The 26,561-nt window shown below is 40.9% G+C and overlaps 1 protein-coding gene across 1 annotated transcript in view; it reads left to right on the top strand.

The window, feature by feature from the left end:
• Positions 1-1,469: 1,469 nt before the first annotated feature.
• LOC118246709 (putative threonine dehydratase) overlaps positions 1,470-26,561 on the top strand; it is a 47,882-nt gene continuing 22,790 nt past the window's right edge. The window contains exons 1-7 of the mRNA XM_050711841.1: positions 1,470-1,998; positions 2,350-2,422; positions 4,055-4,254; positions 16,974-17,000; positions 20,464-20,806; positions 23,995-24,111; positions 24,978-25,219. Coding sequence (XP_050567798.1) covers positions 20,639-20,806; positions 23,995-24,111; positions 24,978-25,219 — 527 coding nt within the window. The 5' untranslated portion in view covers positions 1,470-1,998; positions 2,350-2,422; positions 4,055-4,254; positions 16,974-17,000; positions 20,464-20,638. The remainder of the gene's footprint in view (positions 1,999-2,349; positions 2,423-4,054; positions 4,255-16,973; positions 17,001-20,463; positions 20,807-23,994; positions 24,112-24,977; positions 25,220-26,561) is intronic.

Raw genomic sequence — 26,561 nt, 5'->3', positions numbered from 1 at the left:
TAGTGAGGATTTTCTCTAATATCGTACTCCAGGGATTGTTTCTGTAGTGAGAGAGTTCTTTCTGCTGCAAGGAAACGCAGCCAGAAGGAACGCTTATGCCAAGTAAGATTTTGGTTTTCAGTAGGACTACCTGTCCAAAGAATTTTGATGGTCCTGGGTAATTGCCCAAGATGATTTTTGTTAATTCATAAGCACTCAGAATGAAGCTGCAGATGAAGAGCACTTAACTAGTAACATGAGATGAAAAAAAAAAAATCAGGGGATACGACAGAAATCATTAAATTGCAAAGTAGATTTTTCAGTTTAAGAGAGAAGATTTGGGAACAGCAGAAAGAATATGATATATACAAACCTATTTGTCTTCTGGAAAGTTAGTCAGTAACTGATTACCATCGGAGAAAGCATTCTTCAGCACATTCATCTTGGAAATGTCCATATATGAGAATGTAATGAGATCATATGAATATAGGTTTGCACAAAATCCAGCTGTTGAGATGTTCCCAAGATACCAGCAGCCAAAGAAAGCATACCAGTGAACAGGGATGGGAATTTTTGCCAGCAGGCAGTCTGGCGAAAGGGAGAGTAAACACAAGGATTAACTATTTTGGGAGTGTGCGTGGTTTTTCTTTCTTTTCTTTTTTTTTTTTTTTTACAGCTTCGCAAAAGCAGTAAATAAGTGTACAGAGGAGATACCACTGAGCGCATAGGAAAGAGGGACAGAATAAAGAAAGGGCATGTGTCAGCAGAGGATGTATGTGCCACAAGAAAGAAGATCTTATTGTTCATGGGCATGAAATCCTACAGCATGGACTGGCAGAGGAATATAGCTGCATGTAAAATTTGCCAAAATTGGAGTACACTGTACTGCAGCTCCTCGGGACGTTAAGTGAAACAGAGAGAAAATTAAGCAGAGATTACTTCTAGGAACAAAAATACAGTAGAAAGCCCATCCTTGTAGAGAAAGAAAAAGTGCCTTACACTGGGAGAAGAGAATGAAAGAGAATGGTCTCTGCCCTGGATTTTATGCTGAGGGATGATGAAATCAGCACAAGGTTGCTGTGTACGTGCTCCTGCGAGAAGATTCATGCCCTTTAGGGTCTGTGGAGATTCCCTGGGCTTTCATCTCACATTTACTAGCTGCTAGCTACTCACGACCAGAAGTTCTTGCTACTTGGAGGCTGTTGAATACCTTATGTAAAATGGGGCTTAGTTCACAATTCTAGAAAAGGTGAATTATTTCTACCCTCTTAATTTACTCAGTTCCTGGCTGCTGAGTTGAAGCAGTAATTGAATATATGTGGAAGCAGAAGTTGTTGCTGGGAGAGGATGATTTCCAAATACAGGTTTGCAGCTTGCTGGCTGCTTTCAGGGGAAGCAGAAGCTTGCTTTGCAACAAGTGCATCTTTTTGGTGAACAAATCAAAGGTACCTTGTAGTGCTGATTTCACCAGAATGAAATAGACATTGCCATTTGAAGTTTTCAATAGTAGTGACTCTTAGCATCACATCCCCAGCAGTCTCCACTGAGCCTCCATACCCCTGTTGTTCATGGGGGCAGCCTTGGTTGGCGCTGCAGGTCCTGTGGCCTGCAGCCTTCAAGGTGTGAATATCTTCAGGTCCTGTTCCAGTGCAATCCCCTCTCCCATCTGCTGTGTATCAACTTGAATTAGTGGTTATTACATTGATTTGCAAGGAACATAGTAAGTGCAAAATTTTCCTGTTGTTGTCATAAAGGCACAATCTTTGATTCTGTTAAAAAGAATCACACAGTTGATGTTACGAGGTGCTGTCAAGATCAGCTTTGTCTCTGACTGTACCGTCCTTGGAGAAATTTAACAAACGTTATGTGCCATGGAACAGACAACTCTGATCCAGCCTTCTTCAAAACAATACATTTTGTACTACGCCTAAAGCCAACAGTGAGTCAGCTACTGGAATCTATCCTCTTGTGTCATCTTGGTGCCAACACGCTAAGCTGGATTCTGCTCGCCGGCATTAGGTAAGCATCCGATGGCTTCATGCTGTTTCGCATCTGTGGCTTCAGCTTCCTGAGCAATCATCTGCACGAAAACTGAATCACAAAACTGAAGGAAAAGGTGGGTCACATGGAACATTAGTGATGTTTTACAGATTGTTTTGTATTTTTAACCAGTGGTTAGATACTTTCATTTGACAGATTTCATACATTTTATGAAGCCTGGCCGTGCCTCAGAAACCCCTATGAAATCCTAACAAAGCTGGTTTAGCAATATTCTCAGCTAAATTAGTGAATCAGGAATAGACTCTTGACTCCCGAGCTTGTATTGCACACAAGAGACTCTGACAATACATACTGTATGTTTTATTACAGAAGGCTGCATCCCTTTGCTGTTGCAACTTTGCATCCACCCATCTGAGTCACTCAAAAAACGTCAACTAGATCTGTGAGTCTATTTCAGATAATACCCTAGAAAATAATACTCAATGGGGGAAATACTTGATTATTCTCAAGTTAGAATTACTCAGTTAGTGTCTTTAGCACGTCGATATTGCACACCACACCAATTAAAAGAAATAATGACTTGAAACTGGACCAACATTTTGATTCTGTGAAGGAGTAATTAATATCTGAGAAGCTATTCATCTGTTGAGTAGCACCTTGCTGAACACAAGTCATGACAAATAGTCATGACTGTTTGCAAAGTAGAGGTCTGTGTTACTTAACATCTGTGTACCTTACTCCATTAGGTAATTCATCAGCTGTGTATATGAAGCCTTTGAATACAGGTAATATTTGCCATGTGAGGTACTTGTGAGGTGGAGATATTTAATGAAACAAAGAAACAGCTGGGAATAAATTCCTATTTGGATCACTAGTCAGCCTATTCTCCTTTTTCCCTTAATTACCACAAGGTCATGGATAGATGCAAAAGAAAGAATGGCTTGCCAGAGATAGAAGCCAAGCTAATCTCCTCACTGTTCTTTTCCTGAACACTTGCAGTACACGTATTATTTTACAGCTGATGGAGTAAAAATCTCAGGTTAAGATTCCTTTTAAAATTAGAGTGTTGTAGGAAATAGAATACTGTAGCAGGGTGTTAGTAAATCTTTGTTATTACATATCCCTTACATTTCAGCTGCAAGTTTTCTTCCAAGCGTGCTTCCGCCGCATGCTTTTAGGAAGAGACTGAATAAGAATGTTGGATGAATATTTTTTTTATCTTGCTGTCTGCATAGTTTATCATGTAGTGGATTCTGCTCAGCAAGATTCCCAAACAGTACAGTTAGCTATTACCGTATGGTACTGGCTTCTTACCTCTTTAATTCCAGCTGCAAAACTGTATTAAAAGACAAATACTTACATAATGGTACTATTCAGTAGGAGAATCTGTGGTAGTTGTCATGGGGAAAATTTGTCATCATGAATGGGAAGGGCCCATGAAACAATTTTTGTTAAAAGTTCAGCCAAGGCATGAAAAACCTTGTGAGACTATGAACAAATTAATAGATTAGTATGCACCACAAGCTCTAGAGTCAGGACATTAACTCAGATTGTTAGAAAACAGATGTGAACTCTGGATCCTTGTCCTCCACCCCTTATTTTGAATTTTTTTCTAATGAGATCCTTAAAGGGTGATCATTTCCATATGGTCTTGGGGAGAGGCTGATAGTGGTTACACCTGTTACTAGTTTGATGTATCTGCACAGATATTCTAGTTAGTGCTAAGGACAAAACAAATAAGAACAAGAATTGTAACCTGAAACTAAGTTCTCACAGGAAAGCAGGATAGTGCAGATGCGGTTTCTAATGCCAGATTTTAGGACACCCTGTCTTGCTTTTAAAAGATCAGTTGGATCTGGGTATATTAAAATATGTGTAGCAGTAATCTGTCCAGATGCAGTAAAATGTACGATTTTGCGTAAAGTTATCTGTCTGAGTTAAACAAACTGTTCTTCAACTCAGACCCACCACTGGAACTCATTGTAAGACTAACAAAAATATTATTTCCTAGTTCAGATATTCGTCTATGCCATCTTGTATTTTTCTCTAAGTGCTTTCTGTTTTTTCTTCTTAGATACTACTTTTCACCATCTACAATAGTGACTATTTTAGGTGTCTTCTAATCAACGCTGAGAAAAGAGGAAATAGAAGATCAGATGACAACACACAGGGAAGGGGAACGAAGGGCTAATTGAATGTGTTCGAGGAATCAGAAGTATCAGAAGTGAAGATTGAGGAGCCATGTGAATCATCAGGACTCTAAATAATTCCAAGGTAATCTGTTCTCTTTAAACTGTATCATTAGCAAAGTGAATTAGAAGAAGCTGATAGGACAAGAGCCTGTGGTTTGAATTTCGAAGAAATTATACCAGTCCAGGGTGCAGAAAGTGTCCTGTTGATGTGAGTGAATAGGTGTTATACCAAGACCAGGAGTTAACCACAGGGAGGGACTCGATGGAGGTAGCAGAAAGAGGCTAGGCAGGCAGAGATACTGGTGAGGCCGTCAGGTGAGGCCAGGCAAGAAGGGCAAGGGAAGACGTGCGGTGAGCAGGCTGGCTGATGCAGGTGAACCTCACCTGACAGCCAGGGAGCTGGTGAGGTGAGGCATCCTCCATTAGCAGAACCCTGCTGCCTCACGGGTGAACAGAGAGGTTGTCTATTTCTGTCTGCCCGGTTCCCCGAGGAGGCGCTCTGCTCTGCTCCATCTCTCCACCCCCATCTTGTACTCAGGCATTTGATTTGTTTTTATCTTCCTCCAGTTGTGCTCAACGAAGATGAGATCCAGGCTGGGTGATCTGATTTCAGGCACACTGTGAGCTGCAACCTAGTGCTTAGTGTTTTAATTAGACACAGCAGGAGGAGTGGGAAGAGGATTTAGATCAATGAGTGTCTAAGCTAAGGTAACAGACTCCAAACTGTTACGTACTTGACCTTGAGATTACTTATGCTAACTAGGAAGCAAAGGAGTTCAGCCTGTCTCAGAAACATCACTCCAGTGAAGCATTTATTACTTTCAGCGGAAACAATTGCATGTTCTTCACTACAGTTAGACGTCTAAGCAGACACATGTCAAAAGCCTTTGCAGGCTTTTTGAGCCTTTGAAAGCATCATATAGTAGTTGTCTACAGACTGTGGCAAACTAGAATCAGTTTGAGTAATTCTGTAAAACAAAGTTTCACTTTGTTTCAGGTCATGTCCGCTTGTCATTTAAATGCTTGTTTATTTTTGTTACTGAACATAAAACTAATGACTACTACAGTAAAACTTTGAAATTATATGGTGCTGCTGCCATGTTGTACTGCCTTCTGAAATAGTGGAGTATGTTCCACTACTTACCATGCCTGTGCTCTGCACAGACAAGCTGGTATCTTCCTTCAGGGGTTCACTCTATTGGCTTTCAGCTGGTGCATTTCTCCTCTAATGTGAACACAAGCGTGCGACCAAGTCTTCTTGGGTGTAGAGCCCAGGATCAGTGATAATGTAATGTACTTTATGTTACCCAAAGACGTCTAGATAGTCTTCACTAGTTAATATCATTTTGCAAAGTGGCTTTGAATAGATTATTGGATACTTACATGCATTTGCAATACTAATTTGCTGTCTCTGCATGTATTAAAAATGTTATCCTACAATTTGAAATTGAGATAAGAAGGATATCACAGAGCTAAATATTCCAGGTGGCAATGCAAAATGCTTTACTGGTTCTTACCAGTTATTTAGTCCAGGTGGAAAAGTGTGTGATGTTGGTTTTGTTTGTTTGTGTTTTTTGTTTGTTTATTTGTTTTAATACCAAAGCACAAGCTTTGTGCTGGAGTTTCCAGTTTTTGCTCAGCTATTGTAATGTATTGGTTCAGCATCTTATACTCCTAAGTGATCTAATTCTAAATAATATTTTGGGGAGATAAATTTTGAACCTCAAATAAAAGGTTTTGCTCTTTGTCTTGACAAATATCTCATCCTTTCTTCAAAATATTTACTTGATAAGCAGATGTTGTGGTTTAGCCCGGCTGGCAGCCAAACACCACACAGCCGTTCGCTCACCCTCCCCCCTCCCTCTCCGGGATGGGGGAGAGAAACGGGAAAGTGAAGCCTGTGAGTTGAGATAAGGACAGTTTATTAAGACAGGGGAAATAATAACAATAATAATAATAATAATAATAATAGTAATAATGTGTACAAAGTGATGCACAATGCAATTGCTCACCACCCGTTGACCGATGCCCAGCCTATCCCCGAGCAGCCGGCCCCCCCACCCCGGCTAGCCACCCCTATATATTGTTCAGCATGACGTCAGATGGTATGGAATACCCCTTTGGCCAGTTTGGGTCAGCTGTCCTGGGTCTGTCCCCTCCCAGCTCCTGCTGCACCCCCAGCCTGCTCGCTAGCAGGACAGAGCGAGAAGCTGAAAAGTCCTTGGCTTGGTGTAAGCATTGCTCTACAACAATTAAAACATCAGCATGTTATCAGCGCTCTTCTCATCCTAATCCAAAACATAGCACCCTGCCAGCTACTAGGAGGAAAATTAACTCTGTCCTACCTGAAACCAGGACAGCAGATGGTCTGTACCACATCCTAACTTTACACAAAGCACAGCCAGACTGCCTGTTAGACTTGTGCCTGTCCTTTCTCTCAGCCACTACAAAATATATCTTGAGGAAGCTAGATCTATTACCACTGACTTCAGTCTGCCTGATCAGTCTTTTCTCAGTTGCCTAAAGATAACGAAGAGTAACATGAAATTTCAATACCATAGGTCAGTTGCTGTCTGACAAATATAAACTCAGAGGGGTGAAAATCTGGCCTGCTTTATTACTATTGATTTATGCAGAGACTGAGATAGAAGTGAAACTAGCATGGTAAAGAAAAAAAAGTGAAGGTTTTGGTTTCTGTTCCTTTTGATTGTTATTATTGGCAGGTCTTTTTGTATTGTCTATATTTGTCTGCACTGCATTTTGTAGTGTTTTACCACCATATTGCTGTTGCACCAATGCATTGCATAATCCTAAATTATCATTTTAGTTTTCTGTGTTGCTACTCTGAACAACTTTTATTTTTTTTGGCTTAACTGTAGACTGTCTCCACCCACTTTCCCTCTGTAACTGATCATATTCTGCAAAGAATTCTCCACTTTGGATAGACTATCATTTCCCACCCATGCTGTTCTCACTGAGGTTAGAAATGTTATTTATTTTATTTAGTGTGGGGGGAAAAACTTGGCTAACCCTTCAAAACGATCTTTCAAGTCCTGTAATTCAATGAAGTCTTTATTTACAATGGTAATAGCTATTTCTCCTTGCGCTCTCCAAACTGAGTTCTCTCTGGTTTCAGGAGAATGAAGCACTGTTTTCCATTTTCAAGGTCTCCAAATAGTCTGTACCTCAGATCAAATCTTCTACCATCAATGCAAAAGGCACAGAAAAGTTAATGCCAATCTATCCTAGGACAGGTGCTTTGTAGTTTACATGTTAATTCTTTGGTTAGTCTTATGGGCCATACTTGTCAATCTGAGCAGTTAGTGGACCAACACTTAGGTAAATTGTTCATTTCCCATGTGTTTTGGTCTTCTGGTAGTGATAATCATGATCCTATTCAAGATGAACAAATATATTGAAAATAATCTATTTTATTCTGTTAGCTAAGAGTGAGGTTATATGTGAAAGGTTTACAGGGGATATTAAAAAGTGATATACTGTAGGAGACTTCTGTTAATTAGGGGCAAAACCAGAGAGAAACAAGGACATCCTGGAAATTCCAAGTGCAACAGACAACAACCACTTGCAGGTAATTGATTCAGGGCACTCAGTCTGAAAAAAGAATCGTGAGAAAAATAGATTAGGGGAATCACTAACGGGATGTAGCACCTTTCTAACCAACTAGTTTAAATTTCTGAAGTGGTCTACGTGATCTATGTGCTTTTTGGTGTAGGTGAAGGAGCCAGCGCTGCAGGCAACAGGTTGGATTCCCTCCCCACACCTAACTAGATGCTCTTGGTGGCAGTGGGAAGAAGGCTATGTGGTACCCTGCTGCCCTGACTTTCTCTGTCTGCATCCACCCTAGCAGTTATAAAGCTCCTCTAGCAATCATGGGGCTCTCCTTGGAGAAGAAAAATAAGTCTGAAAAGGCAATGAAATCAGGAAGGAGCTATGAACTCCATTGTAAAACGCTTGTAATTGCTGTTAAACTATGGATTACGTTGGTTCAAGTATATTAAACCTGGCATCAAAGAGCATAAAATACGTACTTGAGTTTATCTCTTGCTAAATATGCCCTTAGTTACATGCTTATGAGCTTTCAAGAAATGTCGTCTTTCCATCGATATTTGTAACAGTCTTGATACAGGAGCATGAAGTTAGTAAAACCTCCATTCTGGCCAGCCTTCTTCTCTTCTGCTCTTACCATAAAATTAGACATAAATTTTGTGCTAGACAAACATTAAAGAGGAAAAAAAGTACTTTAATCTGTTTATATATACAAGGCTAAATTTCAGCCCTCCAGTTTGCAGAGAGCTGTGAATGAGAATCTTAAAAAAATCAGTAGAAATGAGACTCAAGATTTATTTCTGTTACAATAACATGTTAACACATCAGGTTTGGCTTTTGCTTGTTTTCTCTATGCAATCCTTAATTAATATTTGCCTTTCACTATTTGCTGGTGCTCTAGGTGTTTTTAAGATAAATTACTGTGTAGAAAGACCTAAAAAATACTAAGATGTAGAAAAAATGGACGTTTCTCCCTATGAAAAGCTTCATGAGAATTTATTTGTACAGAAGGATTTGAAGAAGCAAGGAAATGCTTCACTTCTGTTGTGCATAGTGTTGGGTGATGCAATGGGAAAAAAGTGTCTTCCAAGCTCTAGTGCTATTACTCTCACCCAGAAAGTAGTCTTATTACAGCTGTGGGTAATTTGTGTGATCAAATGTTGGGATCCTTTAAGGAAGACCAAGGGAACTTAAAGCCTCAGGGATTTCTTTCTTTTTTTTTTTTTTCTTTATAAATTCTTTCCTTTTTTTTTTTCTTTATAAATCTTAGGATCTGCCATCACAATTAAAAGTTTAATTAAAAGAAAGTTTTCTATGCTATAAATGAATGAAATAGTTCATTTTTATGTAACTTCAGTTAGGAAAGTAGGAAAAAAAATGGCAAGTTTAAACAGTAAATCTGATTTAGATGGCCTTTACTGTCAATTCAAAGGCATACCAAACCAGCACAAGTACTGACGTGAGACTGTGCCCCTGGAAAATGTCATTTACAGGGAGGTATTGCTTTCTGCTGGAGCAGCAGCAGATATGGCAACTGCTGCCAATAATTGCATTAGTAAAGACAAATTAAATAAATAGGGATTTCCTGGAGAAGGATATGGGGAAGAAGGAAGAGACCAGATTAACTTCCTTGATATAAAGGCTGCTGAGTTATTGAAAGGGTTTAAATAACAAAGAGAGGTGTTACAGTGAGAGAAAGCACACAAACTCGGGAAACAGCACCTGTTAAAGGTGACGAGACCTAATTGCTCTAGAAAGAGAAAGCGAGACTGGTGTGTACAGCCATCACCTCCGTGGGCAAAGACAGGGAAGGTAAATACGTAAAGTGGCAGACAAAGCTTAAGGAGCTTGTAAGGACAATGAAGTTTGACAGGCAAGAATGAAAGGAAGACGCATCTAATAATAGTGTGTGTTTAACTGTTTATCTCTCATTAAGGAAATAAGCAGCTCAGAAAATGGTCATAGTTAACTTAGAGCAATTACAGTGATGCAGTACCTTCCAGGACACTGCACAGTCAGCACTTCCAGCACATGCTTAGCTAAGGATTTTGAAAGGCTGTTTGACGTGGGTCTAAATCTACAGCAGAAATTTCCACATATCCTTTTCTCCTAATGAGCTGATTGTTTTACAGTATTTTAGGGGGACATGATTCAGTGCTTCATGTGCTTCTGTCCTGAAAAAGGTTGGTGCATTTTTTTTTCAACTGTGTGGCCAAACAGGCCCAAAAATACTTTTACCATTGTTGCTTGGTCTACAAATGCCAATTGCAGATCAGGGCCTCATTTTCTGTGGAGCTGAATTCATGTAAAGTTTTGAGCAGTAGTCAGTGTAATAGGTTTGTCATTTATGTCTCCGTCTCTCTAAAAGTGATAAATTGCTCTTTCTGATGTGATTTCCTTGTCTGTTAAAAAGGATATAATAAGCTTTCTTTCAGGTTGTGAGGTAGGTTTGGTTCATACGCATTTTGTGTTCATCATTCTTCAGCAAAAAAATACTTGAACAGTGCTTGGAACAGCAGCTCTCTCATGTTTTCCATTCCCTGGAGAAGCTCTGACCACCAGCATATAAAGTTGCACTTGACTTTGGTTTTGTTTCTTGTGCAAGTTGTTTTGTGTTCCTCGCTGCCTGATGGGCTCAGTCTACCTGTGCAAAATGAGGAAGGGAAGCTTGCTCCATTCCTTAATGGTACCTAACATGTGTTTGTGGTACATGGCTGAGGACTTGGAAATGCGGATATGGACTTAGCTTAACCAGAAGGTGAGGAAGGTGATATGTGTCCACTTCTAAGTGTATTACTGGAAATGAGAGGAAAAAGGCAGAAGGAAAGGTGGTGCCTACTTGCAGCTGTAAATGTTAGGGAGGAGCATGCTGTGAAACTCCCAGATGTTAATATTTCTCTGTTGCATGTAGACAGATTTTTAGGTGACTCCCTACTCAGTGTGCTCAAAGTCTGTGTTTCATCTGCACAGTTTGCTGCAAGGAGAGCTTAGGAATCCAGCACATCAGTCTGGGCTCCTAGGCATCCAAAAGCTAGGCGTTACAATTTTTACTGTTTTATGTTCCCTTTCCAGTCCACCATTGCATTTCAGATGTGTTATGAGCAAAGTAATAACTCCACCCGCCTTCTCTCTTTGCTTCACCAGTGAAGCTGTCCCAAACTTCACTATCACTTAGAGCTTTAAGCGCTGGCAGCAGCTCACTGCCTTTTTGTCTCAGCTTCTGGCAGTAGCACGCTGCTGGGTTGCAGCCATGCTTAGTACATGCAGCACCCACAGTCTGCACATCCACTGTCTGGAATGATAAAGGGTTTTGGAGTGAGAGAGACAGGAAAAAGTGGTGAATCTAGAGTTTCATCTGCACTGACATCCATGGAGTAAGGACCTGTCTGCCACACCTATGTAGGGAAGGCTCCAACAACCTGGCTCCATTTCCTACAGTTCCCAGAAGACTATTTAGTCATTTATTCTGACTCTTGCATGTAAAACAGTTTATTATTAGTCAGGGTACTCTGAGGAGAGGGTTAGGTCACAGCTTGGGTTAGATCACCCTGTGCCTGTTCTCCATGTTGGAGGTTAAACTTACGTACGCTGTCGGCAGAAACCAGAGAGGGCATGGAGGGACTGCTGACACCTGGGGAGGGACATCTGGCCAGTCACTGAGCAGATGGGAGCCTGCGCTCCGTCAGGGCTGCGTTCCAGGAGAGAAGAACCTCAGAAGGACCCCAATCCCATCTCACCATCATGTGTCTGGAAATCTTTCGTGGCGCTTGGTAACACTCCCTCGGGGCAATGAAGAGAGAACTTTGATGTTGTCTTTCTTTAACTGTTACTGCAGTCGTTTCCGTACATGATCTTTTCTGCCCAAGTGTATGATCTCTCTCCTCTGCTACAGTGACTTTGTCAAGAGAAGACACGAATGAAGTAACCAGTCTCCTCTTTGCTCAGTCAGGAAGGCCTGTGTGCCTAGGTGCTGCCCTAACAGATCTTTGTACCTGGCTGAAATACCACAGAAAGAAGTTGGCCGTTCCTTGCTACTTTGTCTCCCCAGTGTACGCTGTTAAATCATGGGCCCTGCAACAAGCCCAGATCATGCTCCACAGCTAAGCAGTAAGTAAGTAAGTAAAGCTTCATGTGTCCTGCTAACAGAACGTCACCCAAGCATAATCCAGGCCCTGACTCAAATTGACAAGGGCAGGTTGGCCTCTGAAATAATCTCTTTAAATAGCAGCAGCCATCTCTCAAAGTCGTTCCCCTCCCCCAGGAGTGTTGGAGAGCTGCTTACATCAAGTCGCCTGCTCTTCCCCATCCTGGCAGTGCAGGGCTGGCACTTCTCACAGGCAAGTGTGTCCACTGCCCGCAGCCTCACAGCTTTGCTTTGCACCAGGAATTACAATGAATTTTGCGGCACAGTTTATCTACTCCAGGGTGTTAAAAAACAGAACTCCCAGGGACCGCTCCAGGGAAGATGAAGAATACGATCCTTTCTGGCAAAGGTTGGAGAATATTGCTGTCTGACTTAGAACTAGAGTGCTCCTTCCTCCCCTTTAGGGGCCATGCTCAACCCTCGGGGTCCACCCAGGGCCAGGCCTATGGACATGACATCCCCCGGACCCCTCCTGCCTCCTTATGGTGTCGTAGTTGGAGTTTTGCTTCACCTCGTTGTTTATTTATTCGCTATGCTGTATAGGTAATGCTTTCTTTTTAATTTTCCTTACTTTATTATATAAAAAAGGAAATTGTTCATAATTTTCCAATGTCTCTCAAGGTTCTGTGACTATGAGTTGCTTCTGGAGTCATCCACTGGAAGCAGTGGAGCTGTGAGTACTGTAAGCCAATGTTCAGCTTTTTTACTTCATGAGTGCTGTCTTAGAATAAACCTAGGCAGGCCAATGGACTGCTGAAAATCTACATTGGGACAGCCAGTATTGTGTTCTGCTATTACAGGTGTTCTGCAGTTACCTTTGTTCTAGTGCTTATAGTCTGCTTGATTTACTGTGCTCAGGCATGGATGGTGCAGAGACAATTTAGGAGACGTCTACAGCCCCTGCATTCCACTGACCGGGGTGTGTGGGTGCACCCATGTGACATAGCTGTGTTGGCACAACCTCACTCTAAGCCTTTTCAGTATCTGTTTTGGCCCCCTATTTTGTTTTCTGACCACTCTTAGCAAGATCAGAAGCTGGTATTGCCTGATGTTGGATAAACAAGGTGCAGTTACCATCTCCTGCTTCGTGTAAATAGTTGCATATATTTGTAGTATTTAAAACAATTTATTTCAAGCAGGCTGAGTGTCCGCTGAATAAACATAAACTCCCGTGGAACAGGCAGCTTGAGGGGGAAAAAAAAGACCAAAGGAGCGGAAAAGTTCGCAGTTATGCACTGAAAAAATGTCTTGCCCAAGGTCACACATATCTGCAGTCAACTGAGAAACTTAGGACAGTCCTTTAATCACAGGACTGGCCTTTCCTCTCATTTGGGTTATGTTACTCATTCTTTATTATAGGTGAATTATGGAATGTGTTAATCACAAGAGAACCTCTAAATTCAGAGAAGATTTAGTTTAAAGAGGAAAATGGTTTAACTTCTGCGAGTTTTGTTTTAACTGCCAAGCTGCGTGCAGTGCTTTATACTGACCGTTTGACATTAACAATGTGAATCTTTAAGAAGCACTTAGAGGAATTTGTCAGTTTGAAGGACACTTGGAAGGTGTTGAAGCAGATGTAACCAAGAAGGGTGACCTTTTGAGTTCCTCTTGCTTTCAGATTGTTTTTCTCCTGTTATCTCTTTAGCAGCTGACACCTAGTTGCTATTGCCAGTAGCAAGCAATGACATTTCAGTATCATGTACAGAAGACTAGCGATGGGTTATAACCAGAGATGAAGGCAGATACAGTGTTGGGCTCAGGCTGTGGTCAATGTCAATTACTGAAGCCAATGATACATTTTTTTCAGAAGTGATAATGCAGCTTGGTTGTTCCCTGCATGAGCCTGAGCTCTCTCTGCACTCATTGCTGGTGTTGCAACATGCAGTTTTGTGGGACCATGCTGCACAGGGTGAGTAGAGTTACAAATGCCTGCTGTGGGCTCGGTCTCAAGGCTTGGTTATTTTGCACCTGTCTGTGGTGGATGGTCACAGGTGCTTACATCCTCTAGCACTCGTGTCATACAGGCTGCTAACTAAGCCATGATCTCTTCATCTTTAAGACACTCTAATAAGTAGCCCTGCTATGAACTTCCTGTGGGAGTCTTAGGCAAATTGCTATCTGTCTGTGCCCCAGATTCTATCGATTCATTCTTATCAAAGATAAGCTAATACTTACTGACTTGTATTTCCGTTTAAGGAAGGATATTATTGATTCCTGTGTGATTTAGGAACCTTTGCATGGGATTGGGTATCTAAAGCAAGCCTTCATTTTTCCATCATTTCTCTTTCATAAAGACCAACTTGCACAAGCCACTGAGACACTTGTAAAAATCACCGCTATTACAGCATTTGGGTGTGCTTGGGGAAAAACAAAACGAAAGCAGCCAGTCAGGATTTCACAAACACAGGAGAGCTCATAGGGATTTACATTGCCAAAATGAGCTGGGATGGAACAGGAAGGTTTAGGAGCTATCAGGAAAAAGGATTGCGATAGATCAGGAGGGTTTCAGAAGGGCGTGGAATGCTCCAGCATCTGGAAGGAGCAGAGGAGAAAGAGGTTGGGGACATGGAATAAGAAGGATTAATGGAGCTGGGGAGGTCCTGGATGAAAGAGAGATGTGGATGAGGGAAAGGGCTATCTGTGTCCTCTCCTGGGATTACTTTTTTCTCACTCCTTTGAGAGGAGGTGCCAGTCACAGTTGCATCGCTCTGTCAGAAGCCAAACAGACTGCTTGGTGCCTGCAGCTGGCTACTTCTCCCCAACCAGTCCGTGACCCATCTCTGCTCAACACTCCGTGAACGAGGCAAAAGTGACTTCAAAGGGGGTCCGTTTTTCATGTAAGAAGTATTCCCAACTTGCAGGCATAAGATCTGAGTCCATTTATTCACAAAGCAGGTGACAAGTACGTCTAAAGCTTTATCAGCAGTGTGCTCAGGTGGCCAAGAAGGCCAACAGCATCCTGGCCTGTATAAGAAGCAGTGTGGCCAGCAGGTCTAGGGAAGTGATTGTGCCCCTGTACTCGGCTCTGGTGAGGCCGCACCTCGAGTACTGTGTTCAGTTTTGGGCCCCTCGCTACAGGAAGGACATGGACGTGCTCGAGCGAGTCCAGAGAAGGGCGACCAAGCTGGTGAGGGGTCTGGAGAACAAGTCTTATGAGGAGCGGCTGAGGGAGCTGGGCTTGTTCAGCCTGGAGAAGAGGAGGCTCAGGGGCGACCTTATCGCTCTCTACAGTTACCTTAAAGGGGGCTGTAGTGAGGTGGGGGTTGGTCTGTTCTCCCACGTGCCTGGTGACAGGACGAGGGGGAATGGGCGAAAGTTGCGCCAGGGGAGTTTTAGGTTGGATGTTAGGAAGTACTTCTTTACCGAAAGGGTTAAGCATTGGAACGGGCTGCCCAGGGAGGTGGTGGAGTCACCATCCCTGGAGGTCTTTAAAAGACGTTTAGATGTAGAGCTTAGCGATATGGTTTAGTGGAGTACTTAGTGTTAGGTCGGAGGTTGGACTCGATGATCTTGAGGTCTCTTCCAACCTAGAAATCTGTGTCTGTGTCTGTGTCTATCTCACCAGTGCCTATTGCTCAGTGAGCTACAAGTTGGTGTTCAGGGAGCCTGAAGATGACGGCAGCATGTGGATATGTGCTTAGGAAACACCTTCCACCCCACTCCACCCCAAAAAAAAAAAAAAGAAAAAAGTATAAAACGAAAAAAGCCATGCATATGTATGTATGCATGTATGTGCATGTGCTGCTGTTAATTACAGGCCAGTCCTAATTCACTGGGATGATTTGAAGTGGTATTCAGGCTTACCACTAGCCACTAGTTTGCACTATGCTACTGATCAGTCCAAGTGAAGTATTGAGGTTTGAATTTCTCATCATGGCATAGAGCTTTAAGGGTGCTAAAGTACAATACAGAACTTCTACTTTACTGTCAGCCCCTCCTCAAGGTGAGTGTGTATCATTGTGAATGCAGATGATAAAAACTGCTGTGGAAATTATGAAGAAATGCTGTTTTCAGCCTTTCTTTTGCCTCAAAATGAGCTGTTGGGACTTATTTTGCCAAACAGGCCCAATGCTGGCTCTAAGTATGTCAACAAATCGAAATGCTGTAGGAATAGCGACACTGAGTCAGAGCAAAGGGACAACCACCTCTGTATCTTTTCTGTAGTGGTGGCCAGTAACAGGAGCTTGGAGAAAAATATAAGCTACGGAAGAAAAATGCTTTCTCTCATATTCTCTTGTGGAGTCTGCCAAGCAAGTGCTTGGGGTCTTCCTGAATCACAGATTGCTTCTTGAACAATGTATTTAATGGTCACTATTAGACCTAACTCCACAGAGCTGCACAGCATTTTTAGGAAGCCATTTGTATGCTTGCCCTTCATAGCATCCCATGGCAATGAGTTCTGTGAGCTAATTATCTTCAGTAAGAAAAGGTTTTCTTTTAATTTTTCTATCTGATAATTTCATACGATGTCCCCCTAAAATTTATGCTTGGAGAAACAGTGACTGATCATTCCCTGATCACTGTTTTCTGGACATCTGTGACTTTGATTTTTTGCTCCTTCAGTTCTGGAAGCTGAAGAGATCCAGTTTATCAGTTTAATCTATTAAATCTGTTTCCACAAGGAACCTCAGGAAGCCAATCTGCATGAGCTTCATCTGACTGGGACGTGCAAGTGTCCCATTATTGCAGAATAACTGCATAGGCATTTATTTCTCCCTGTAAAAAAGGCAACAGTTGTGGTGTTTAGGTATAGTGTGTGCTATCACTGTTTGATTTTCCTAGAATTATTTTTGTTGGTTTTAATAAATTATTGTTCTATTAATATTGCTGTTTTTCCAAACTTGTTTTCCCCAGTGATATTTGACTTGAAAAATACCAGTATATTCAAGGAAACAGTCTAGAAACAGAACTGTTTATTCTGAATTGTTTTTTATCATTCTAAGAGTGCATTTCAGCACACACTGTCTTTGTATTGGCTTTGAGACTTCAAAATATTTAAAGTTTTCTTTTGTTAAATATGATACTTCTTCCAGTTCCTTAATAATTCATGGAATGTCTGCATACGGATCTTCTCTTTTTTTTTTTTGCAGTTATGCTGAGCAGCTGTTCTTGAAAAAGTAGGTTTATAAACTATTTTTTCCATGTTTGCTTTTACTAATCACTTCAAAGGTAAAATGGCGTGATTTATAACATGTAACAAAACTTGCCAGCTAGATATTTGTTTTATGCTGGAAATATCAGACTTCCTCATGAAAACTTTTCTAAACAAACTCCGAAAAAGGAACGAGCAATTCATTTGGAAGTGACAATGTTTTATAACACTAAGTTTGTATTTATATTGGCTCAACCTTTTTGTCTCGTGGGCATGATCACTAGAAAAAATACCATATTTTGTTACTGTGCATGGGAACTCACATTGTTTTGGTTTTTTGTTTGTTTGTTTTATGAGCATTTGCATGCCCCACTGCCTGCATTGACCATTCCTGTAAAATAAATTCATATTAAGTTAATCTGTGCACTGAGGTATCTGTGCAAAACATATGAACTGTGTTTTGAGGAGAGAAACACACCTAACTCAGCAGGGTTATTAGTGGCCTGTTTGTGATGGATTATCAAACCTAAAACCACTGTTTACCTTTTAAGTTTGAAAGCTTATGTATTCACCCAGGTGGGTTCAATAGGGAAAAATGTCATTCACTGGTGTAACTGAAAAGTGCATGCATAGAAGGAGAATAAAAATTCATGTGAAGAAAATAGCATATACAAAAGCACGATGATATTCCTTTGGAAATGAGGCTGCTGACCTTTCAGATGCAAATGGATGATAGTTTCCATATTAAGTGCTGAGATGTTAATGTTTCAAATCTGTTTTAAACCCATATCATGCTTGAAAAGACTATATATGCCTTTTATGTTTGACTTATTTTTTTGTTATGGCTATAAGGTGTTGTCTCCATTAGGGACCTTCACAAATGTTCACTGCTCGTGAGAGCAATGATGCAAAAACTTCCTTTGTTCTGAAAAAAAAAAAAAAAAAAGAAGAGAAAAAGAAGAAATCCTAGGGTAGGGCCCAAAATCAGTATCCAAATCTGGTCTTTGTATTTGCTGATAAAGTATTTGATGGCACTAGATTGGTGGGGTGTTGCCCTGTAATTTGGACTTTCTGTACTTTACTGGTTCATTGGTGGAGTTTTTGTAGTCATATTTGCCTGGTTTTATTTTTATTTATTTATTTTTACAGTTTTTGATTACAAAAGAAACCAGGAAAAAATGGGAGTTTATCTCCTGTCTCAAATACAAGTCATTAAAAAAATCACCTAGAAAAATCACAAGTTTTTGATCCATATATATTTTATATATATCACTCTCTATATACAATCGGTATAAGAAATATCATTCATTGCCAATGCTTGCTAAACATTTTACAAGATTAGAGATAAGTTGTATATGCTCTTCTCTTCTGAGAGGTCATGGGCTAATGTGATGTAGAAAATGATTCATTTGTTTGGGGGATGTGTGTGTGTGTGAACTCCTACTAGAGCTGTGGCCTCTTAGGTCATGATAGCTGTTGTTTATGCAATGGTCCCATTTGGTTCCAAGAGCCATGGGCTGTGCCATAACAAGTTCACAGGGAGACAGTTTGATCTGATTCCTGTATTTGCATTAAGATCACTAATACGCATGAGAACTAACAGTGGAAGTGTAACATCCTTAGGAAATGTTCCAACCCTCTAACCCCAAAGGAGCAGAAATGCAAGAAAGTGTAGAATAGATCTACTCAATAAACTATCACTACACTCCCTGACAAAGAGTCCCTCCCCAGCTTTCCTGTAGGCTCCCTTTAGGCAATGGAAAGTTGCTGTAAGGTCTGCCTGGAGCCTTCTCTTCTCCAGGCTGAACAAGTTGAACTTCTTCATCCTGTCTTCATAGGAGAGGTGCTCCAGCCCTCTGATCATCTTTGTGGCCCTCCTCTGGACTTGTTCTAATACGTCCCTGACCTTCTTGTGCTGTGGGCCCAGAGCTGAATGCAGGCTCCAGGTGGGGTTTCCCGAGAGCAGAGCAGAGGGGGACAATCCCCTCCCTCTCCCCGCTGCCTTTGGTGCAGCCAGGATACAGGTGGCTTTCTGGGCTGCAAGCGCACATTTGATCTCAGGAATTTTGGAGAGAGAAGAAATTGCCACTAAAACTGTCTTTTTTTTTTTTTTTTTTTAGTATAGTACTTGATTTAAACAATAAAGCATCTTATACTGCCTATATTGTTATGTGAGATTCTCAGTGGGACGACTGGAAGTATAATAGGAACAGAGCTGCTGGCGTAGCTTATGGGACCACAAAGAAAACGGATGCCACTGTCAAAAGTGAAGCAATTGCTCAAAAAGCAGCTGTTTCTAAATGTTTTTAAAATTATTTTTGGAAATGATTACCATGCACGTTACAGTGATCACTGCTCTAAAATTAGGATAGTATTTGCTTCAACCAGCCCTGCTGATGAAAAACTGCGTAGCTTAAATCCAAATTATTTTGCAAAACTGATAAATAATTTTTCCAGGGGTGATGCTGAAATCTCTGATAATAATTTAACATGTTTATTTTTAGAAAACTGTTTCTTCTAAATATGTTAATACTGAGTACTTTGTGTAGAGAGACTTAGACCATCTGTGTAGTCGTAGCCGCGGACCAGACTAGGTATCAGCTCTTTTCCAAATCTCTGGTCTTCTGCTTTGTTTCCTCCTTGTAACTCGCCAAATTCTGAGAATTTCTGTAAGTTTTGATTTTATTTGTTAGCAGGGCTGCAAAATCCTATGTTACCCTCTATGAACTCCTGAGCACTGTATACCATAGCTTAAGACAGCCTAAGGTAGGACTAGTGCAAGGTTTTGTAGCAAAAGGTTTTGTCTCTAAGGTTCCTTGGGGAGAGAGGTTTGTTGTGGCATCACAGTGTTTTATTATCTAGAGGTGCTTTTATCTATGAAGTGTTAGCTCACAGATCAGGAGTCCCAGTCCTTTTGCTCATAGTATGATATAGTTGTTGTCTCTTATCAGAGTAATTTCCTTCCCATCACAAGGCATTTGACAAGAGTATGTGCGGCAAGTAGGCACGAGCAGAGGAGCAGACCTCTTGTTTGCAATGCAATCACATGTTATTGCTATTAAGTGTTAGGGAATGGTCCGTAGCAGTGATTTTTTGGAAAACCTAGAATTGCATACAGCAAACATGTTTTCACATTTCAAAATTCCTGCAACGCTGAAGTAGGACCATCACCAGCTGAGACCAAGCACTTAAGCAGGTCTGCCTTCCTAGACAGTATGCATTGTATCTTTCCTATTTACTTGGGTATGGCAGTTTTTGAGTTTGTCTACATTGCAGGTTACCTGCGACGTTTGTAAAAGCTGTCTGGTTACAGTATCTTTCCATCTACCTGCAAGATAGGTAATAAGACATTAATAATTTAGTCTGCTCATCTGAGGCTTGTGAAGAGCAACTGAGATGTGCAACTGATTTAAGAGCAACTTAGATGCTAAATGTCAAGCCTTTAATCGTCCAAGCTTTCCTAACAAGATTATTTTATTTGTTTTCAGGGATGACGATAAAATCAACAAACAAGATGCCCCGGCAATTTGTGATCTTCACCGTTGTAAGGATGGGCCAGTAAGAAATGGCCACATTGGGCAGAGGCCACCCTCTATCAACCCTGAAAGACTAAAAGATTTTGTTGAAGAGGATTACCTCAATGGGGATGTGAAGACTTGGGAAATGAAGATAGTCAGCCGTAACGAGGAGTTACTTGGAGATGCCCTTTCCCTCATTCCTCAGTCAAGCGCTAGGACCAACCAGTCAAGCCACAACAAGCTGATTCGATTCGAAGATATAAGTGCAGCAGCTTTCAAAATCCAGAGCGGTGTTCAGAAAACCCCCTGCATGGTAGGGAATTCTTATGGCTTTGAATTCTTATGGCTTTCAATTCTTTCTCTCTTTCTCACTCTCTCTCATAAAAATTGGTCAGAAATGAAAGAAGAGTATGCATTATCTGCAGCAGATAGATCTGTGTAAAATGACTCACATTCGTATTAGTTGTTGTGAACTGTCAATAATCATTTTCTTCTTACCTGTTTACATTAACCTAAATCCTCAAAGATTGCAGTGACCTGTAAACAAAGGATAAACCACATTAGGCGTAGACTTAATGCGCTGCGGTATTATGCTCCTGTTGAAAAACACTTGCTACAAAGAATCTGAGTTGGAGACCATTGACTACCACTGTTGGAAAAGCAGTCAGATGAGAGGGTCTGGTTTGGAACCAGCGCACGTATCTGGGAAGTTTGAAGGATCAGATTTTCCTTCTTAGCCTGGCAAACCTGGCAAGGATGAATCTGTTTTGTAACCAGGTGGTTCTGCCACGTGCCTCCAACAAAACAAGGATATTGAGATACACACACACCCTTATTGATTGGTCTAGGTATGAAAATGATGGAGACGTTCTCATTGCATATGTAAAAACATTTGTTAAAGCATATGGAAGTGCAGTGACTTAGCTATTTAATTCATGGTGTATTTCTGCTGTTGGGAACTCTTCAGGAAGGTGATTGTAGGCCCTCTGTGGCTAATCTCTTTTCCCTGTAGTGGGTAAGAGAAAGTCTTTGCAAGTGGCGTTTCAGAGTAGCAGCCTCAGATCTCTCTCTGGAGGAATGCCTCCTTGTCACTGACCCCCATGGGCACGCTGCCAGCCTCACTGGCTGCTGATTGTCTTTCTGGCCTGCACAGGTAAAGGGCCTTGGTGTCCGCTCCCTGGAGCAAATTGCTTGAGTCTGCAATGCACAGCAGTTCTGCTGGTTCCCAGATGGTGCCTGCTGATCTAGAGATATCATAATTACTTGCAGTGTTGCTTTTTTTGGCTCAGAGTTCCCTGAACAAGGATAGTCTTGGCCATGTGGGTTATTGCAGGATCTCATTCACACTCTCAGCTCAGATGGATCTGACCAGCAGCTCACTGTGCAGTCTGTATCTCAGCCCCATTCCCCAAGCTCGCAAACTGTGGCTCCTGCTCTGAAAGTAAACCAACACATCCTAGTGTGGGAAAAGGTGAGCCACAGAGTCCATGTTCTGCTCCTGCAGGCATCCGTGTAATAGGAAACTTCATAAACTGGTAGTGTTCCTGCTTACAACTAGTTAAGCTCTATTTGGCCATTTCACAGTATTTATTCTCAGATAGCTTTGCCCCTTAACTTAAATAGCTCTTTTCTCTTGGGCGTCGCTGGCAGATTTATGCAGCACAGTTGTATCCCCTCTCTGCATTTGCTATGCCAAGCTAAACAGGCCAACTCTCTTCAGTCTATTTTAATGAACTGTATTTAGGATGATCAGAATAGTGTAAAGTCTACATCCCCTCTTTTTTAGTGTTAAAATAGCCTATGGCTGTTGCTAGTCCAAGTAATCTTCATGCAAAAGTCATTAGTAACTGTTTCACGCACTGATTCAAAAGGAAGGTATTGAAAGCACATAGTAGTGTCAAAACCACAGATAACCTTTATATGAAATCCTCTTCAGCGGGAGGTAAGAGCCACCCTCAGGGAATTATTTTTTTTTGAATAAAAAAGCAAGTATGACTAAAAACTATTCAGTTAATTAATAAACAAAAACTTCGCGGGGTGATTCCTAATCTGCAGGTAAGGCCATGGATGAAGCATCCTTCTGGATCTTTATGCAGCAGTTTGCCTGAAGCTGAGGCATGACATGATGTATGATGGTCAAAGAGGTTGTAGAGGTTGTAGGTAAAGGAAAGCAAGGACTGAGCATTAAATTGGGCACTCAATTTGGTTGCTGGTGTAGGAACTTAAAAGGTTGTTTTGTGTTAGCTTTATGGATGCCAAGTGGAGGATGCTCTGTGTTGTGTGTTGTACCTTAGACACAGCATCTGTAGCCCCTAGATAAGACCAAGATGACAAAAAGGAAAAGTTACAGGGTGGTTCAATGACTCTTACCAGGTCATACATCAGGTCAGTACTGCTGAAAATAGCACTGACGCCTCCTTTGTTAGAAGTAATTGTTGTATTTAGGCCACATAAATAAGCCTCGGTTAAAGGAAGCAGAAAAGGATAACATAAACAAAACCAAAATATAACATAAATGTTGAATATCAAAATTAAAAAAAAAAAAAAAGATACATCTGAAGTACACCACTTCTGTGACTAACTGATGCATGTCTTAAAATGTAGGAGACTTAGCAATTTTACTAAATCACAGGATTCATCTTTTAAAATCTTGTTTCTTAACGTTCACTCTAGAATCCAAGATGCTCTACAAAAACTGATATGATAAAACTAGTGAAGTATGTGAAGACCCAGTAAGGCAGCACTTCCTGTCCAGCACTCTTCTGTTTTGTTTAGGCATTCTCCGTAGTTTAGGCTGTTTAGGATAGAAACCGTTACTCTCTTAGTCTCCTAAGCACTTTACATTCTTTCAGTTCTGCAGCCAGATTTCCAAAGGGAGCAGCAAGTGGCGTAGCTCCTATTGCAGGAGAAGCAAAATAGAGAATCTGGCCCCACCTATGGGTGAGGAAGTTAATAAATGCTTCCAAATCCACTAAAAAGCCTGGAAACATTCATCTGAAGTATTTAATTTAATTGCATACCTTAAAGCAAGTATCCATTTCAGATATGTTTAGTTTATAGAAATTTTTAACTGTTTGAAAGTCCCACAAACTGACAATATTGCCAGTACATGATATCAGTACATTATGTAACATGCATGACATTTTTTGAGAGAAATACGGAATATATGTTGTCAAGCTGTCTTTTAATCCATCTCTCGTGAAAGTACTTATCTTTGTATCTGTATTTGATCAAGACCAAAACCAATGCTATTTTCAGAATTCATAATCCCATGCTGTACATATTTCACTGTTGCAAGTTTGAAAATTACTTCCATAAACCACAGGAGTCTGGTAGGTAACAGCGCACTGTCATGTATTTCCAAAGAAACTGAATATGTAATTTTCCTTTTTGGAGGTCACACATAGCAGTCATATGTCTGCTTCAACAGGGAGCTGATGAAGTGTGCAAGGTTTTTCTTAAATTTCGGTTTATTGCCATAATAATGTTTCTATATTCTAGTACTCCAGGCTATCCAAGCAGTATGGAGTGGATATCTATCTAAAGAAAGAGTTCCTCCAGTACACAGGATCTGTGAAGGAGAGAGGTGTACTTTATCTTCTGACATCATTGCCTCAGGTATAACAAAGTGCCAATATGTGAAAATAAAAAGAATCAGTTTGGCTTCACAGAAATCAAGCAGAATTGTTTTTAACTACAGTGTTCATAGAACCAGAGTGTTTCTTGCCTTTTGAACTGTTGCCCTGAATAACATAGGTCTGCAAATATCTGCATGTAAAATATTTTTCTTCTTTGTGCATGGCTAATCCACTGGTGAAATGCTTAAAATATTTGAAAAAAAAAATTAAATGTAAACTTCACTGTTTAAAAGTGACGCTTAGATGGAAGTGCTTGTATGTGTATATGTTCTGACATGCTGAAACCACCAAACTTGAAGTGATGATGAAATCGAGTTACAATGGGTGATGAGAACTATCAAGATCACCAATTGATTTTTGTCATGAATTTCAGTACCATTGCGTGAATAGCCTGCTTATCTTTTGTTGTAGGAGGCTAATGAATCTCTGTAGCAATAACAGTTGGCATGATACAGCAGCCCCGAAACAGTGGTTATTCCTGCACTTTGCAATAATATAAATAAATCATTTTGTTAAAGGAAAACCTGATATGAAGTGATTTCCCACTGGCAAGGAAGAGGGAACAGATACCATCTCTGAGGGGCCAGATTTTGACTCTTCTGGGATCAGCTGAATCTTTGCAGCTAATCCCAGTGGAACAAGAACCGAATTCAGGGAATACGGGGATTGGTATTATACTGTCTTAGCTCTGTACATGTGTATACTGTATCATAATACCATAACATGATCAGACAGTAAAGGAAAAGAAGGCTTCCTAATAGAAAGAAATCAGACCGTTAGATTAAGGATGATATGGGACAAGTTTGTGACACTACATAATGTGCAATAAACAATCCTGTTTTTTAGGATCAGCAAAGAAAGGGGGTGATCGTGGCTTCAGATGGTAACTTTTCCATGGCTGTTGCTTACCACGCCTCAGAGCTTCGTATTCCAGTGTTTGTTATCATGTCAACCAGCACTTCCCCTGCCAGAGTGAAAACGTGCCGTGAGTACGGTGCCATGGTTATATCATATGGCACTACAGCTAAGGATTCCCAGATGCACGCAAGACGGTTGGCACAGGAGAATGGCTACCTCTACCTCGAAGAGTAAGTGGAAAGTCAGATTGTTTAAAAAGATTATCATTGTTTAGATACTTGCCCAGCATTGCAAAAACAATTACTGGCATTAGTTGTCTCAAACTTAAAATTTGATCACACGTCATCAAAAGATTCCTTTTACCTGAGGGATGGACAGTTATATATTCTCAGGTATGAATAGTGAACCTTTCCATAGCAGTTTGGAATGGAATCCAAAATGAAACACCCTCCCTTTTCCAGGCAAATTTCCTGATTAGGAACTTCATGGCCTGGTGTGACACTGGATATATGTTAAATCTTTATGAATCCTGTCTGTGTGCTTTTAGGCTTGCATTCATTTTTGGCCTCTCTGTGAGGAGAAAGGTAGGTAAAAATTAACCTTTAATGCAAAAGGTTTGATGGTTTAGGGCAGAGCAAGAGGTTAATGCTGCAAAAGTATTCGCATATCTGGGGTGACTGACAAAACTGTGTTTCTGGCATGAAAGAAGCTGATTAGGAGGCTAGTTCACACATAAGTAGCTAAGAATGATTATAAATTTAAGTATGCAAGCTATCTGAGGTCATGAAACAAACCAGCTCTAATAAAAGTATATTTAGAACAAGATAAGGTAGGGAAAATTATTTAGAGCTGATCCAATTTTCCCTTTTCCTCTCTGCAGTCTCTTCTGCGGTTCCTTTCCCTTTTTTTTTCCTTTTATGTAAGATCACCAAAGGGGCAGAGGGTTGAATCATTAACATGACATAGCCAGCAGTTCCTCTGATGATGCACTGAGTTGGAATCTTACGCTCCCTGCCCATTGCTGCCTCTGTGGCAACGCACCACTGGGCATTTGTACGACACCTGCTGCAGTGAGTGCCTGTTCCCCGTAGACACTACTGCAGTAAACACAGTAATAATGAGTAATATTGCTTGGAAAGAGGACTTCAGAAAGAACAAGATGAAGGAAGTCCTTTCTTCTTTGCCAGCTGGTTTATTAGGAAATTAATACCAAAACCTGTACTTTACAATTGGACTGTCAGCTCTGCCAACAGCTAGAGACCCACAGGGCTGGTTGGTGTGCCTTGTCCACCACCATGGGCACAGCCTTTTCTCAGACTGAGACTTTCGAAGAAACCCAAGGGTACAAGGTGCCCTAGATCCCACTGAATTTTAAACCCATGCAGGCTCTTTTTGAAAACCAGCTTTACATAATCTTATGATTTCCAAATTTCTGTCAGATGTTTTTCAATCAGTGTGTTAACTCCCAGCTGGCTTGCATCAGCTATCACATTTACACATAAGAACTAAATTGTGGTATTGTAATTTCATGTTTCATCTTCGTCTCCTCCCCAACAGATTTATTTATGTTAT

Source organism: Cygnus atratus, chromosome 7, assembly GCF_013377495.2.
Source record: "Cygnus atratus isolate AKBS03 ecotype Queensland, Australia chromosome 7, CAtr_DNAZoo_HiC_assembly, whole genome shotgun sequence".
Classification (NCBI taxonomy): domain Eukaryota; kingdom Metazoa; phylum Chordata; class Aves; order Anseriformes; family Anatidae; genus Cygnus; species Cygnus atratus.
This window is presented reverse-complemented; position numbering and strand designations above follow the sequence as displayed.